The sequence below is a fragment of the Alexandromys fortis genome, unplaced genomic scaffold (genome assembly GCF_014885135.2).
Source record: "Alexandromys fortis isolate MF-2015 unplaced genomic scaffold, M_Fortis_MF-2015_v1.1 scaffold_3, whole genome shotgun sequence".
Taxonomy (NCBI): Eukaryota; Metazoa; Chordata; class Mammalia; order Rodentia; family Cricetidae; genus Alexandromys; species Alexandromys fortis.
Window position 1 is genome coordinate 17,015,808 of NW_026067909.1, and position 14,007 is coordinate 17,029,814.

General features: G+C 53.9%; 2 protein-coding genes across 4 annotated transcripts in view; one reads left to right on the forward strand and one right to left on the reverse strand.

Moving 5' to 3' along the window:
• Nucleotides 1-14,007, reverse strand: part of Dnajc4 (DnaJ heat shock protein family (Hsp40) member C4) — a 127,108-nt gene that overhangs the window by 61,160 nt on the left and 51,941 nt on the right. The window lies entirely within an intron of this gene.
• Nucleotides 1-14,007, forward strand: part of Macrod1 (mono-ADP ribosylhydrolase 1) — a 142,313-nt gene that overhangs the window by 1,589 nt on the left and 126,717 nt on the right. For all 3 annotated transcript variants that reach the window (XM_050136880.1, XM_050136878.1, XM_050136879.1), the window contains exons 2-3: nt 6,556-6,657; nt 7,386-7,502. In XM_050136880.1, coding sequence (XP_049992837.1) covers nt 6,556-6,657; nt 7,386-7,502 — 219 coding nt within the window. The remainder of the gene's footprint in view (nt 1-6,555; nt 6,658-7,385; nt 7,503-14,007) is intronic.

The window sequence follows — 14,007 nt, forward strand, 5'->3', positions numbered from 1 at the left end:
TCGTTGAGGCTCTGGAGAATCTCCGGTCTCTGCCATTTCCAGTGGGTGTACTAGGATTACAGACACCAGTGCTGCTTCGTCTGGCCTTTAGACTTATGCGTGGGTTCTGGCATTCAAACTCGGGTGTCCAGATTTGCATGGCAAGTGCATTCACCCACTGAGCCATCTCCTTAGCGCTCAGTCAATAAACTTTTACCTCATATCCAGTAGGGGCCAGCGCTGTAGGACTCAGCAGAGAGTGGAGAGGCAGCAGTCTGTCTAGTGGGGAAAACTATTGACATGGTCTCTGTCCTGTGGGCACTATGGGGAAACTGTGTTGGCTGGGCCACCTGAGCTGGGGAGGTCTGAGGGAGATGAGTGACCTGACGTAAAGAAGCTGACTGGGAAGGGCATTCCAGGGTCAGGAGGGAGGGCTAGACTTAGAGGAGGTCCCACTGTGACCAAATGCAGTCCTGAGGCATCCTCGGTGACAGTGGCTGGCAGGTGAGCAGTTGAGACAAGGCCTCTGGTATTTTAGTTACCTAGTGTGTAGAAGAGGTTACTCCAAGTCTCCATGACCTGGGACAGCAGGCTCTGGGCATGGAAATGGGGGGATGGCCTGGTCAAAAGACTATTTTTCTTTTGAGACAGTGTTTCTCCATGTAATCCTGAAACTTACTATGTAGGCCAGATTGGTCTCAAACTCACAGAAATCCACCTGTCTTAAAGACTGTTTTTTTAAAAAAAGGTTAGGCTTGGGGGGCTGGAGAGATGGCTCAGTGGTTAAGAACACTGACTGCTCTTCCAAAGGACCCAGGTTCAATTCCCAGTACCCACATGGCAGCTCATGACTGTCCATTATTTCAGTTCTAGGGGATCTGATACCTTCACACCAATGCATGTAAAATAAAGTTAAATTTAAAAAGTTTTTAAAAAAGTTTAGGATTAGTGGCACATGCCTGTAATCCCAGCACTTGGTTGGCAGAAGCAGGCAGATCTCTAAGTTCCCGATCATTCTGGTCTGCAAGGCAAGTTCTAGGCCAGCCAGGGCTACATAGTGAGACCTGTCTCCAAAAACAAGACAACAAACAAGCAAAGCCTTCCTCTGTGGCCCAGGCTGACCTGGATCTCACCCTGTAGTCCACATGTACACATTATGACAGTTTATGTTCTTTACCTCTGTGTGGCCTTCCATCTTACAGATGTTCCATGTGTGTATACACTTTCTTTTGTAGACAGTATTAAGGTTTCTCAGACCACCCTGAAGCGTGTCTCTAACAGATATGTGCTTTCAGGGATGTATCTAAATGAGGATGAGATATCCAGATGCTTGCTCTCCTGAGGTGATCTTCTGTCAGAGACTGGCACACAGTGGGCACATTCCCACAACACTAATGTATAGGCAGTTTAGGATAAAAAAAATATGGCCGGGTGATGGTGCGCACCCTTAGTCCCAGCACTCAGGAGTCAGAGGCAGGTGGATCTCTGTGAGTTCAACGTTAGCCTTGTCTGCAGAGCGAGTTCCAGGACAGCCAAGGCTGTTCCACAGTAAAACCTGGTCTCAAAAAACCACCACCAACAACTATATATATGAAATAGCAATGGGTGTGAAAACCCTTGAACCCTTGGGCAGGGCTCCTCACCTCATGGGAAAGCCAAAGCAGCCTGGGGTTGCTTGGTGGCACCTGCTCTCACCCAGGGCAGCCCACGTTAGCTTTTGTATCGCTGTGACCACAATACTTCATTTAAGGGAAGAAAAAAGAGACTCATTTTGGCTCTGTGCAGAGGGTCAGGAAGGCATGATGCACACCTCTGATTCTAGCACTCAGAAGTAGAGGCAGGAGGATTGCTGTGAGTTTGAGACTGGTGTAGCAAGGATGGTGCTACCTGGCAAGACTCTGTCTTAAACAAAAGGAAACTACGACCATGGTGGCAGGAGTGGCTGGTGATGAGGAGGTTGAGGCTGAGGCAGGAAGTATGGCCAGTCAGCCCCCACCTCCCCAAGAACAGCACCACCAGCGAGGGACCAAGCTTGTAAAATGTGAAGTGGGGGCTTCAGATTCAAAGCATAATCTCACCCAGGCAGCAGGCTGCAGGCTCACAGCAGGAGGGCAGAGGAGAGGCTGGAGAGCAAGCATCAGTGCTTGGGAAGGGCTCAGCCTTCCAGAAGAATCTCCTTATGGGGTGCTGTGCTATGTCCATTGCCTGCTGTGGTCCAGCTAGAGAGGCCTTGCCCAAGGCTCAGCTCCTTCTTCACCTCCTTGTTGGCTGCCTGCTTCTCTGGGTCCATTAACCATCCACATGAGGACAACCACCAGGCTGGATCCCCTCATGGCCTCTAACTCCCTGTATCATGGAGGATGACTTTGAACTTCTGATCCTCCTGCCTGTACATTATTCCAGATGCTGAGATTACAGGTATGCACTACCAAGCCTGGCTTATATGATCCTGAGGGTCGAGCCAAGTGCTGAGCTTTGTTAGTGGCAGATCTGATTGCACTGGTTAACCTAATCCCCTTGGTTCTTGGGTGCCACAGTACCCTCCCTCCAACTAAGGGCCTCTTTAGGAGACTGGAAATAGGTTGGAGAGATGGCTCAGCAGTTTAGAGCCCTGATTGATCATCTAGAGGGCCTGGGCTCGCTCTTCAGCTCTCCACAGTGACCCACAACCACCCATCTCCAGTTCTAGGGGACCCAATGCCTCTTCTGGCCTCTAACGGCACCAGACAGACACATGGTGCACATTCATACATGCAGGCAAAATACCCATGCAATACAATAAAATAAATACATATTTTAAAATTACTTTAAAAAAGACTGGAAATTTCCCACTGCAAGGCTGTTGAGCGAACTTAGCTGGGGCCATCAGGAACATCGAGGGGCACTGTCCTAGCCTTGGCTTCTTGGCCCATGCTGAAGCAGAACTGTGTACTGAAAAGAAGGAACGTTGGTGCCGTCCGACTCCGGCAAGTCCCAGGATCACGGCTGCATGCTCCCTGGGCCTCCATTTCCTCATCTGTGAAGTGGGATCAAAGTTCCTGCTGTCGTGCTGGGCTCCCATTGGAGTGACAGCCTACAGAGCTGCCCCTTTCACATTTCTTCCCAGCTTCCAATCCACTCTGTGCTGGGCTCTTACAGACCAGCCTGCAGTCCCCATCCCCGGTGGCTCATGGTGAGATTCCTATGCTTCAGCTGCAGGTCCCATTGGAGGGGCCAGGATTGAGGACCATAGGGAACATCATCTCAGTGACAGTGTCTCTGATGGGATTGCTGAGCCAGCGTATCGTCCAGGCGCACCTGAGAATGAGGGGCGAGGGCATCTCTTCCATGTTGGGATGCAGTGTGAGTGGAGGCAGGTAGAGAGCTGCAGTGGGCTTCACACTCTGTTCTTCCCTGCTTGAGTCTCTGCTCCCAGGGGCCAGTGAGCACAGGTGATTAATGCCACAAACGCTGCATGCTGCTGTGTTCAAGTGCACAACCTTATCAGCTGTGCCCACCTGGTGTTCTGCAGACTCAGCCCCCCCCCCCCGCACCCCTACAGGTTCAGCCTGTCTCATCTCTCTGAACAACGTCTTGCAAAGTGTCATAAAGATACTTCTTAAAACACATCATTGAATTCCCGTTTGCCTAGCGCGCTTTATGGCTCTGGCAGAGCCTGCTTCCTCCTGCCCAGCTTTCGTGCCCGCGAGCCTCTGGAAGCTTAGTCTGGGGTCAGGCTTCCCCATCAAAATTTACTGCGAACATCTTTTTACAACACCTGTCTCAGTGAGCCGTGAAATACTCTCGCCTCTACAAAAATGATAGAGAATGAAAATGCATGTTTTACATCTTTTATAAAAAAAATAAAACCCACTTGTGCTTTAAGTCTGCATCTGACTTGGAAGGAGGTGGGTAGTGACTTCTGTGTGGGGCAGAGGAGGCCTGGGAGATGATCCTCAAAGCTGGAGCTGAGGTGAAGAACAAGTGCTTGGGCCCCGGGGCAGAGAAGCATCTCAGGCAGCTGTGTAGTTTTCTGCACCTCAAGAGTCTGCCATGACCGTGGCTGTGTTTGGAGATGGAGACACAGTACTGGTGTGCTGGCCTTTTGTTCATGTCTCATACAGCCCAGGGTAGCCTTGAACTCCTCATCCTCCTGCCTCTGCTTGACAAATGCTGGGATAACAGTTGTGTGTCACCATATCTGGCTCATGCTGGTCTTTTGAGGTTGTGTATTTGGGGACTAGCCCTGACAGGGACAGACTGACAGATGTCCCTGAGACTGGTGTAGTGGTGGTTGTGGCAGAGACAGGGCGCAGTCTCTGGGAAACAGTGCTCTATTTGGACTCCATTGGAGCAAGAGGGCCTTGGGAACTGTGGCCATTCAAAGCAGGCCACCAAGGTTATGAAGGGCTCTAAGGTGGTGACATCTGTCAGATGTGTCTGCCAGGGGTCTGGGTGTCCTTGGGCCATGGGCCTCATTCCATGTGGCTGCAGGGTTGGTCCCAGCCTGACCGTCTCAGCAGTGCCTGTAGCTGGTCTGCGGTAGCTGGCAAGCAGTGGAGTCACCACAGCTTCCTGGTGCCAGCTCCAGGTCTAACCGGCTGGAAGCATCCACACTTGACTGTGCCAAGGTTCAGGGTGTCTGGTCATGACTGCATGTGATAGCAAGTATGGGGAGCTAAATAACAGCCAGAATTCTGCTGCCCTGCTTTCCCCCGGGAAGGCTTTGCCCTCTCAAATCCTGCCCTGGTGGGTGCCCCTCCTGAGGATCTGTAGTCCTGCCTTCTTTTCCTGAAACTGGGACAGGGCTTGAACCCAGGACCCATGCTTGCTAGCTGAGCACCTTACCACGGAGCCACTGGTGTTGCCGGTCCCCTGTGCCCTGCCTTCTCTCTCTGCTTTGGCTGTTCCCGCTTCCCTCCACATCACCCCCAAATGTTCCCTTTTGCCTCCGCACTTCTGCACAGGCAGGCCCTCTGCCTGGATGGCTGCTCAGCCAGCTGATCCTCAGCCTTCAGGTTGTAGCTCTTGACTGACCATCCATGGCCCCTCGCACACACTGCTGGTGGGGAATGGCACAGATCCTTACATGGATAGATCTTATTGGTTGATGTCCAGCACACAGACTCTTAAGATTCAAAACAGGGTTTCTCTGTGTAACAATCCTGGGACTCGCTTTGTAGACCAGGTTGGCCTCTAACTCACAGAGATCCGCCTACCTCTGCCTCCCGAGTGCTGGGATTAAAGGCAGGCGCCATTTAAGTGGAGAAGGGAACGGAGAGGGTAATGATAACTTGGAAGATAAACTGCTATTCCAGGTATAGCAGGTACAGAGGCCCTGAGCAGGAACTCTCCTGGGGGTTTGAGGAGCAGGTTGGTAAACGGCCGGGTCGGTGGGTATAGTTAGGAGGACAGGTTTGGAAATGGGGTAATACAAGGGTCAGCCTGGGGTCAGTTGCTGCTCTTAGGTTTGAGCTGAGTCTCACCGAGAGGAGGGGAGGTGGTAGTGAAGTTGGAACCCAGGGCTTTGTGCAAGCATTCCACCAGCTGACCTACATCCCTATACTGGACTCCCATCTGTTTTCTGCTGTGTGCTATCCCCTCTCCATTCCCCTAGCCTGGGTTTGAGGGCACCTGGGGGGGGGGGGCTAAGTGTATAGATAGCCTCTCACCAGCAGGGGGAGCCTGTGAGCCGTAAGCCTGGACTAAGCTGTAGCAGATCAGCCTCTTTAGGTGGCTCAAACGCACTACAGCAAGGGAAGGCCTGGCTTGGGGCAGCGGGGACCAACTTGGCTTACTCAGAGTCTGTGAGCAGGTGGGGACCTGGGTCCTCACTCACCATCTGAGTGACTTCAGGCTGCCTCCCAAGTGCCTTATGCCTCCTCTGTAAAAATGGGAACATTTGCCTGCAGGCTGCATAGAAACCCTGGCCAGTGCTGGGAGGATGCTGACGGCGGGCTCCAGATCTGCCAGTCTGTCTTTGAGGATATTTGTCTTGCCATCAGTGACATTGTGACTGACAAGGGACAGAGCATCACCAGCTTGCCTGGTTTAGTGCATGCGAGTTTGCAATTGTTCTGCAAGGATATCTCACCCCACTACGATGCAGATATGAGGGGCCCAGAGATGTTTAAGTATCGGGAAGGGACCAGGTTGAATTCTTTTTTTTTTTTTTTTTTTTGGTTTTTCGAGACAGGGTTTCTCTGTGGTTTTGGAGCCTGTCCTGGAACTCGCTCTTGTAGACCAGGCTGGTCTCGAACTCACAGAGATCCGCCTGCCTCTGCCTCCCGAGTGCTGGGATTAAAGGCGTGCGCCACCATCGCCCGGCCCAGGTTGAATTCTGAACTGGTGTCTGCAGTGACTGAACAAGTCCCTCAATCTCCCTGGGACTCAGTTTCTCTTCCTGAACAAAGACAGCAGGGCAAGATGTTGTGGAGTCGTCCGTGTCTCTGTCCCTGAGGGCCATGGGAAGCACAGCTGGTAGGACTGGGTTGCACTCTTGGACTCAGCAGGAACTCTGAGGAGGAGGAGGCCTGCGTGGGGCCCCTCTTTGCCCTGCCATACTGACTCTGCTTCCTGCCTGTCCTGCCCCTGCAGCCTTTCTGAAGGGCTTGAGTGACAAGCAGAGGGAGGAGCACTACTTCTGCAGGGACTTCATTAAGCTGAAGAAGATCCCCACATGGAAGGAGACCGCGAAAGGTAGGCCCTATTCTCGGGGCATGCCAGGGGCCCCTACAGAATGGCTTGGGAGGATCTGCCAGAGCATCTAGTGGTACCAACTGAGTGTTCCCTCCATCCAGGCTCTGCACGTGTCACCAACTGAGTGTTCCCTTTATCCAGGCTCTCTCGTGTGTCATGTCATTTCATTAGTGACATTGCCTGAGGCCAGTTTGGTTTTCAGTTCCATGACAGCATTAAGAAGCCAGCTCCAGGCCACATAAGCCATTACCTCGGGTAACTCAGTTTCTGGGAGCTGTGCTGTGCTGCCGTGATGTGCTTGCTTACAGGGGCATGCTGGAACTCCTGAGGTCTGAAAGTGCAGGTGTGGTAACCCATGACCCCAGGCAAGCCACTTATCCCACCTCAGCCTCTGTTGTGACATCTAAAAATGGAGTGTGTGAAGTCAGGTGTGGTAGGGTGTTCCTGTAAGCCTAGCACTTGGAAGGTAGAGGCAGGAAGATGAGGAGTTGAAGGCCAATCTTTGCTATGTAGCAAGTTGGGGCCAGCCTGTCTCAAAAATTAGGAAACCAGGGGGTATGTGAGATCACCGACACTTCCTGGATGATTACTGTGTGTACACAGTAGGTCTCATCCAGAGTAGGATGTCACCACCACCATCAGTGGCCACTCGCTACCCTTTTGGCTCTTTGCCCATGGGCTCTGGCTGAGTGACTGCAGTGAAGGCCCCTTAACCCTGCCTGTTGCAGGGGTGACTGTGAAAGTGGAGGACCCCAAGTATAAGAAGGACAAGCAGCTGAATGAGAAAATCTCCCTGTTCCGAGGGGACATCACCAAGCTGGAAGTGGATGCCATTGTCAACGCTGGTGAGTGACTGGCCTGAGTCAGAGGCCTGGGGGGGCCACTTTGTCACATTCGGCTTGGTCGGTGTGCCAAAAATGGGTGGGCGCCACCTGGCTCCAGAGAGCCTCTCAGTTGCTGGTGTGGATGGCTTGCTGGCGCCACAGGAGCCCAGTGTGGCGGCTACTTGGGCTCTTTTCTCTTGAAGCCCTGACCTGCCTTGAGGGGGCACCTCGCTCTGCCAAGCTGCCTTGCTGCTCTGAGGCCCATTAGCAGTGGGGATGGGAGAGAGCACCACTGGAAAGTTGCCACACTGCCCTGCCTCAGAGGTGGAGGCCAGAGCCAGCTCTCTTCCTCCTGGGGAGGAGGCTGTGGCTGCTTCCCCACCCCCACCAGCCCTGCCTCACTCCACACCTGACCAGGTGAGGGAGCTCATGGAGGCAAGGGAGGGTACAGAGAGGTCCCCTCAGCCCCCTGGCAGCTCTCCAGCGTCTGGGCTGGGAGCTGCTCAGCTTCCTGCGTGTGTTCTCCTCTTGCTGGCTTGGCGGTTTATTGTGAAGAGCAGAGTGGAGGCAGCTGCTTCTCTGGGGGAGGGAAGAATGCTGTGGTGTTTGTCTGGCTGAGGTCAAGAGGCTCTGGAAAGGGTTCTGGAGTCACCAGGAACGGGTGTCTGGGGCCAGCAAAGACTAGCATGTGCATAGGAACGTCTTGGAACAAGGTTGGGTAGGTGGCCTCCTTCCCTCCCTCCCTCCCTCCCTCCCTCCCTCCCTCCCTCCCTCCCTCCCTCCCTCCCTCCCTCCCTCCCTCCCTCCCTCCCTCCCTCCCTCCCTCCCTCCCTCCCTCCCTCCCTCCCTCCCTCCCTCCCTCCCTCCCTCCCTCCCTCCCTCCCTCCCTCCCTCCCTCCCTCCCTCCCTCCCTCATACAACCCTCAGGAACTACGGCTGGCATCAGAGGTGTCTTTTTCTATGATTGTGTGACTATCAGGAAGAGCTCCTAACAAAGGGCTCTCGTGTACAGGGAGAACCCCATCATGCCTGCCCCTGCCCCTGTGCAGCCCACAGCACCCCAGGTGCTTCTGGACCTCCTCTTGCCTTCTGGCTTGCAGAAGCTCTGCAGCTTGGCAGAGCGAGGTGCCCCCACAAGGCAGTTGGTCCCTGCAGGACTCTGGAACAGGGAGCTGTTGATGCTGTCAGTGTCTCTTTGGGCTCCCTAAGTAACTGGGCTCCCAGCAGAGGTGACTGCTCTCTCTGTCCTGGACCTTTGCGTTTGTGATCTTGGTGGCATTTCTGGCAGTGTTTGCAGAGGGATAACACTGTGCCCTCCTCCCACCCTGCCTGTCTCAGTGATGGGTGGCACTCAGTGCCAGAAAGAGCTGGGTCACCTCTGCCTTTCTGGCTGTTGCTCTGTGTGTCTCCCTTGAGCACCTGACTCAGGGTGGGTGGCAGGCTGTTCAATGGATCAATCTGAGTGAAGATAGCTTTGGTTTGCACACCTGCCCCTCAGGTAGTCTCTTGGGTCTGCCTTGCCCTGGCACCTGGCCCTGCAGGCCACTGCCAAAGGTGTGGACGGCATCCAGTGGTTCCTTTCCTGTTGAGTTGTAAAATGGACAATGGAAAAGCAGGTGCCTTGCCTCATGAGTCCCCTGGCAGCCTGGCCAGTGAACAAATTTGGGTTTAGGGACCAAGGTTGGTGTCACAGGATTCATGGAACAGGAAAAGGCTCTGGAGGCTTGGACATGGGGCATGGACTGGCCTGTGAGATCTCTCGCTGAGGAGCACGCCAGCACTGGCTGAGCTGGCTGCCCTGGGCTGGTGCCCTGTTGGTCATGCTTCCCCCAGGACATGGCATCCTTGCATCTGCCCGGCTTCCTTCTGTCTCCGTACAGTGGGGATGATGGAAAGTGACCCATCGGGTTGTTGGGGACGTGCAAGGTAGGAATGACCTGCACAGGAGCCAATTACAGCTCAACGAGAAAAGGACTTGGTGCCTCCTGCAGATGAGCAGCCTTCCCGTCTCTTGCTTGCCTTGTGAACCCAACGTCTTAGTGTGTTTTCTTGAGATCTTTTTCTAGAAAGGGACTCAGTCGGGATTTAGAACTCTTCCAGAGTGGCAAGCAGTGGCAGAAGCAGGTGTTGGACATGGATTTCCCATGCAGAGCCTGCATCCCCAGTGTTTGATGTGGTATTGGCATTGGTCAGACAGAGGTCCCTACCCATCCCCTTGGGCCCTGGCTTCACCCTGGCAGCATCACCCACCAGGGGGCAGCAGAGATTGCATTTCCAAGGAACCCATAAATCAGCCTTTATTAGTGAAATAAAAGTCGCAGGCAATGTGGGGCTTTTCAGGGCTGCATAAATCTGCGTCCGAGCCTCGTGAAACCCATATGTGCTTAATTCATATGTAAAGTTTCAAGCAGGAAGAGAATGCATGTCCATTAAATTCTATTTGACTTGATTATAATCATTAGCCGTGAATAATTGCTTCTCATTGCCGACCGCAGAGCCACCACAATAGGCGAGAGGAGAGAGCAATTATCTCGGGGTGGGAATTTTTAAATTTTTATTTTTGAAGCCAGAGGTAGCATTGGCCTGTGGGCATTTGATGGCCTGTGGAGTGTAGTGTGGACTGGGAGTGGCTGGGGTCTCAAAGTCCCACCAGGGCTTCCACAGTGTGTGTGTGTCCATCCTCATTTTGTTCTCACTGTGTGTCTGTTTCCAGATGGGGAGGAGTGTCCCCCTGGGCCTCACTCCAGCTGCAAGAACACGAAGGAGGATGTGGGGGAACTAGAGGGGGCCTGTGAGGGAATGGGAGGTCTTGGACCCTTATCCCATGCTGAGAAGTGGGAAGCTCAAGGGAGAGCATCTGTGCCTTGGTATAGGACCCAGGCAATGCCTGCGAAGGGCAAGTCCAGTGCCCTCCCCTGCCACCCGCCCCACCCCCATCTTTCTACTAGCCACTTGGCATTTTGAAGGCCAGGACTGATTTTAACCCTGCCGAAAGGGCATGTGTGAGGTGTGGCGTGACGGTGGCCCTGTGCGTCTGTGATACCGCTGTACGCTATGTGGCAGGGGGCGGAAGGCATGACTGCTGAGTGGCAGGGTTAAGGTCACAGGGCAAGCCACGCTCACCAAACTCTCCCCATAGCCGCCCCATGGGCTGATGGCCAAGGCCACATGCCAGGGCAGCACCCAGGAGAGCCTCAAGCTCCTGCCATCGGTGCCAGCCACAACTCCTGCCCATGGGGTATGCCACATTCATCTTAATTAAATTGACTGCCACACTGGCGAGATAAGCTAGGGAGCCCCTGTGGCCACTCTCTCCTCCAGGGTGGAGATGCTGGGGGCAGTGCCTGTCTCCAGTGTCCTCTGACCCCCAGGGGTGGGTGGGGAGAGCTCAGGTCTGGGGTTCTCCACATGGGGCAGGGGGTGTTGTGGCTTTCACAGTGTTTGAGTCTTTTCTGTGCCTCGGAGGATGTGACCTTAAATCTATGTCTTGAATGTCTAGCTCAGCAGCCTGGTGTCTGTGGGCCCCTGGGCCTGAGATGGCCAACCCCCAGCCTGGAAGTCTGGACACAAAGACCCTCATTCTTGGCCAGCCCAGGGATCCAGTGGCCTGGCGTTGGCCTTAGAGTCATCTCAGGGCAGAGCATACATGGACGAGAAAGCCATTTTTCTCTTCAGAGCAATCTCAGGCTGTGCATGTGTGTCAGGGCATCACTGAGGCCTTTGGAGTGGAATCGGGGGGCTCCTGCCGGCACCTCTCATCCCTCAGGTCCTCATCTGAAAGCTGCCATCATCCTCAGCCCCAGCCAGTGTGGGAGCGAGGATGACACATGTTTAGGCCTGACACACAGAGGCCCCAGTAAATTAGTCCTGAGGAAGTCAGGAGCAAGAGCGGCTAAGTAGAATATAATATGACACAGCGCCGGGAGGGAGGTTTGAATAAAGTGTGCGTGACGCCGCAGGGACCAATTAATTCTGCAAGGAGGTGGCGGGAGGCGAGGTGGGTCAGGGAGGCCTTTGAAGGGTCTGGGTTCTGGGGCCTAGCCTTAAAGAATGGTGGGAAGCCATGTCTCACAGCGACAAGCCGGCCTCGCTGGAGACTTTTAAGCTGCTTATTTATTTAAAATAAGGCAAGAGTGGCACTCTGCTTCCTTAAGTCCACGGCTTTGATTTGTGAGAGCCAACCCGCCTCTTATCACCCACCCCACCCCGCCCTACCATGGCACGAACCCTTGTTTCATCCCTTTATGCAGCTCCGAAGGGTAGTGGAGCCCGGTGTGTGGAGGAGCAGGCACTGACACTGAGCGTCTGGCCACCAGTGAGGCCACCGTGCGCCCCGCCCTGCTCCCCAGCCTGCCTCGGCTGGTCTGGTGCGGGTGATTTAGAGACCGCCTTGATGGACTAGCAAGCAGGGGGCCGCAGGGACAGCGACTGCCTGGTGGGAAGTGATCTGACGCTAAACTGTCGCCGTAAATCGCTTTATCTGTCACTTCAGATTTAAATGTGTTTGCTGAGGCTTGCCGGCCGCCGACAGCAAAAAAAAAAAAAAAAAAAAAAAAAAAACCTCGCATTGGCAGGGGCAGTGCTGGCCAGAACCGAGCCAGGGAGGCCACTATGCCAGCCTCTGCACTCTGCATGGCCTCTTCGGCCCTGGGCTGATCATTTCCCTCATTTCCCTCTCCTTTGTTATCTTCCTTCCTTCCCCTCTCCCCTCTCCCCTTTCTCCTTTCTCTTCCTCCCCATCTTCTAGCCCCTTGCTTATCTTCCCCCTTCCTCTCCTTTTCCCTCCCCTTCTCTCCTCCTCCTCTCTCTGCTCTCCGCCTCCCCCTTTCCCCATTCTTCTCCCCCCACCACCCTTGACAAATTCCCACTCAGTTCCCATTGTAGCTCAAGCCCTCCTCCTCTCCAGCTAATCCCCCACCCCCCAGGATTCCTTCTTTATGATACCATTCATTTACTGTGTGTGTGTGTCTGTGTGTCTGTGTGTCTGTGTGTGTCTGCGTCTGCACCCCACCCTACCCCCAGCATCGGGTAGGCGACAAGTTCTAATTCAGTGTCTTTGTTGGCTGCTGGGTTGCAGAGAGTGGACAGTGAGCAGGTACCTGTTCTGGGGATCACGATTTGAATTTACTGTCCCCACGTGGCCTGGGGGTTCTGAGCCCCAGCCCCCAATACTACAAAGGCGTGTTCACCTGGGGCTGCCCTTGACTGGATGCTGAGGCTTCCTGTGCAGGGCACCCACTTTACAGATTAAGAGATTAAGGCTCTCACAGGATCACAAAACCACATAAGAGTCAGGGCCCTAAACCAGATGTGGTGGCATATGCCTCAAATCCCATTACTCCAGAGGTAGAGGCAGAGGCAGAAGCAGGTAGATCTTTATAAGTTCAAGACCAGCCTGGTCTACATAGTGAGTTCCAGGCTAGCCTGGACTACATAGTGAGACCCTGTCTCAAAAACAGACAAACCAACTAATGAACAAAACCCCTTGTCACTGGCACTGGGGTAAGGGGATGCAGCTAGCGTTGCTTTTCTCACCCGCCCCCACTGGGTGTGGGAGTCTGGGGTGGGCGTAGCATGAAGCAGGAAGCCAGTTAGGTGGCCTGAGATGTGGGCAGCCACCCTCCCTATGGTAAGAAGCACCAAAATGCTTGATGCCTCCAGAAGAGTGTGGCTCATTTCCACAAGGTCGAGCCATGTTATATAAATTCATAAATGATGGATCCCTTTTGAATTATTAAGGTTTCCTCCCGGGCCTTCAGGGCTCGGTCCAGTGAGGAGAGCCTGACTCTGGTGGGACTCAGAGGGAACCTGTAGGTTTCTTCTGCCTCCAGGCCTTCTGCTAATGCCCCGCTGTGAGGACCCACTATCTGCTGTCCTGAGTTCTAGCTGGCCTTTGGTGAATGAAAGTGATTCAGTTCTGCTGCGGGCTGGCTGGCAGGAACACTGCACGAGCCAGCTCTGGGACATCCCCTCTCTGATCTAGGCCTCACCCGCCTCTCTGGGTCTCAGAGGAGTCTCTTGGTTTCGCAAATATGGACAGTGGTTAGCATTTATGCCCCTGCCCCCCCCCCCCCCCCCCCGTCCCCATCTCCGCCTGAGTTTCCTGGCTGGTGTGAGCCTCTGGAGGTGAGGAAGGAAAGGTGAACCTCTGTGTGCCTACATTCAAAATTCTTGTAAGTTCTGGAGAGGAAGACACATGAATAATTAGAGCTCAGAGATGGATGGTGACCAGCTCAGGATCACACAGCAGGAAAGTGGGAGAGCCTCAAACCTAGGTTTCCGGCCTCCATCTCTGGGCTATGACTGAACTTACATCAGAAAACGCTCTTCAGAGGGTTGTGACTTGCCCATATGGAATGGTGGCTAGAGTACATTCTGTCCCAGGCTTCCTGTCCTTGAGGCTACCTGGCCTCAGCTCCCACACCTGTGCAGCTGCCCGTGTCCCCGATGTGCTGTCCCGAGCACTGAGCTTATGGGAATGTGTGTGTTTTGAAATTAATGGAGACTATTAAGTTGGCGGAGCATG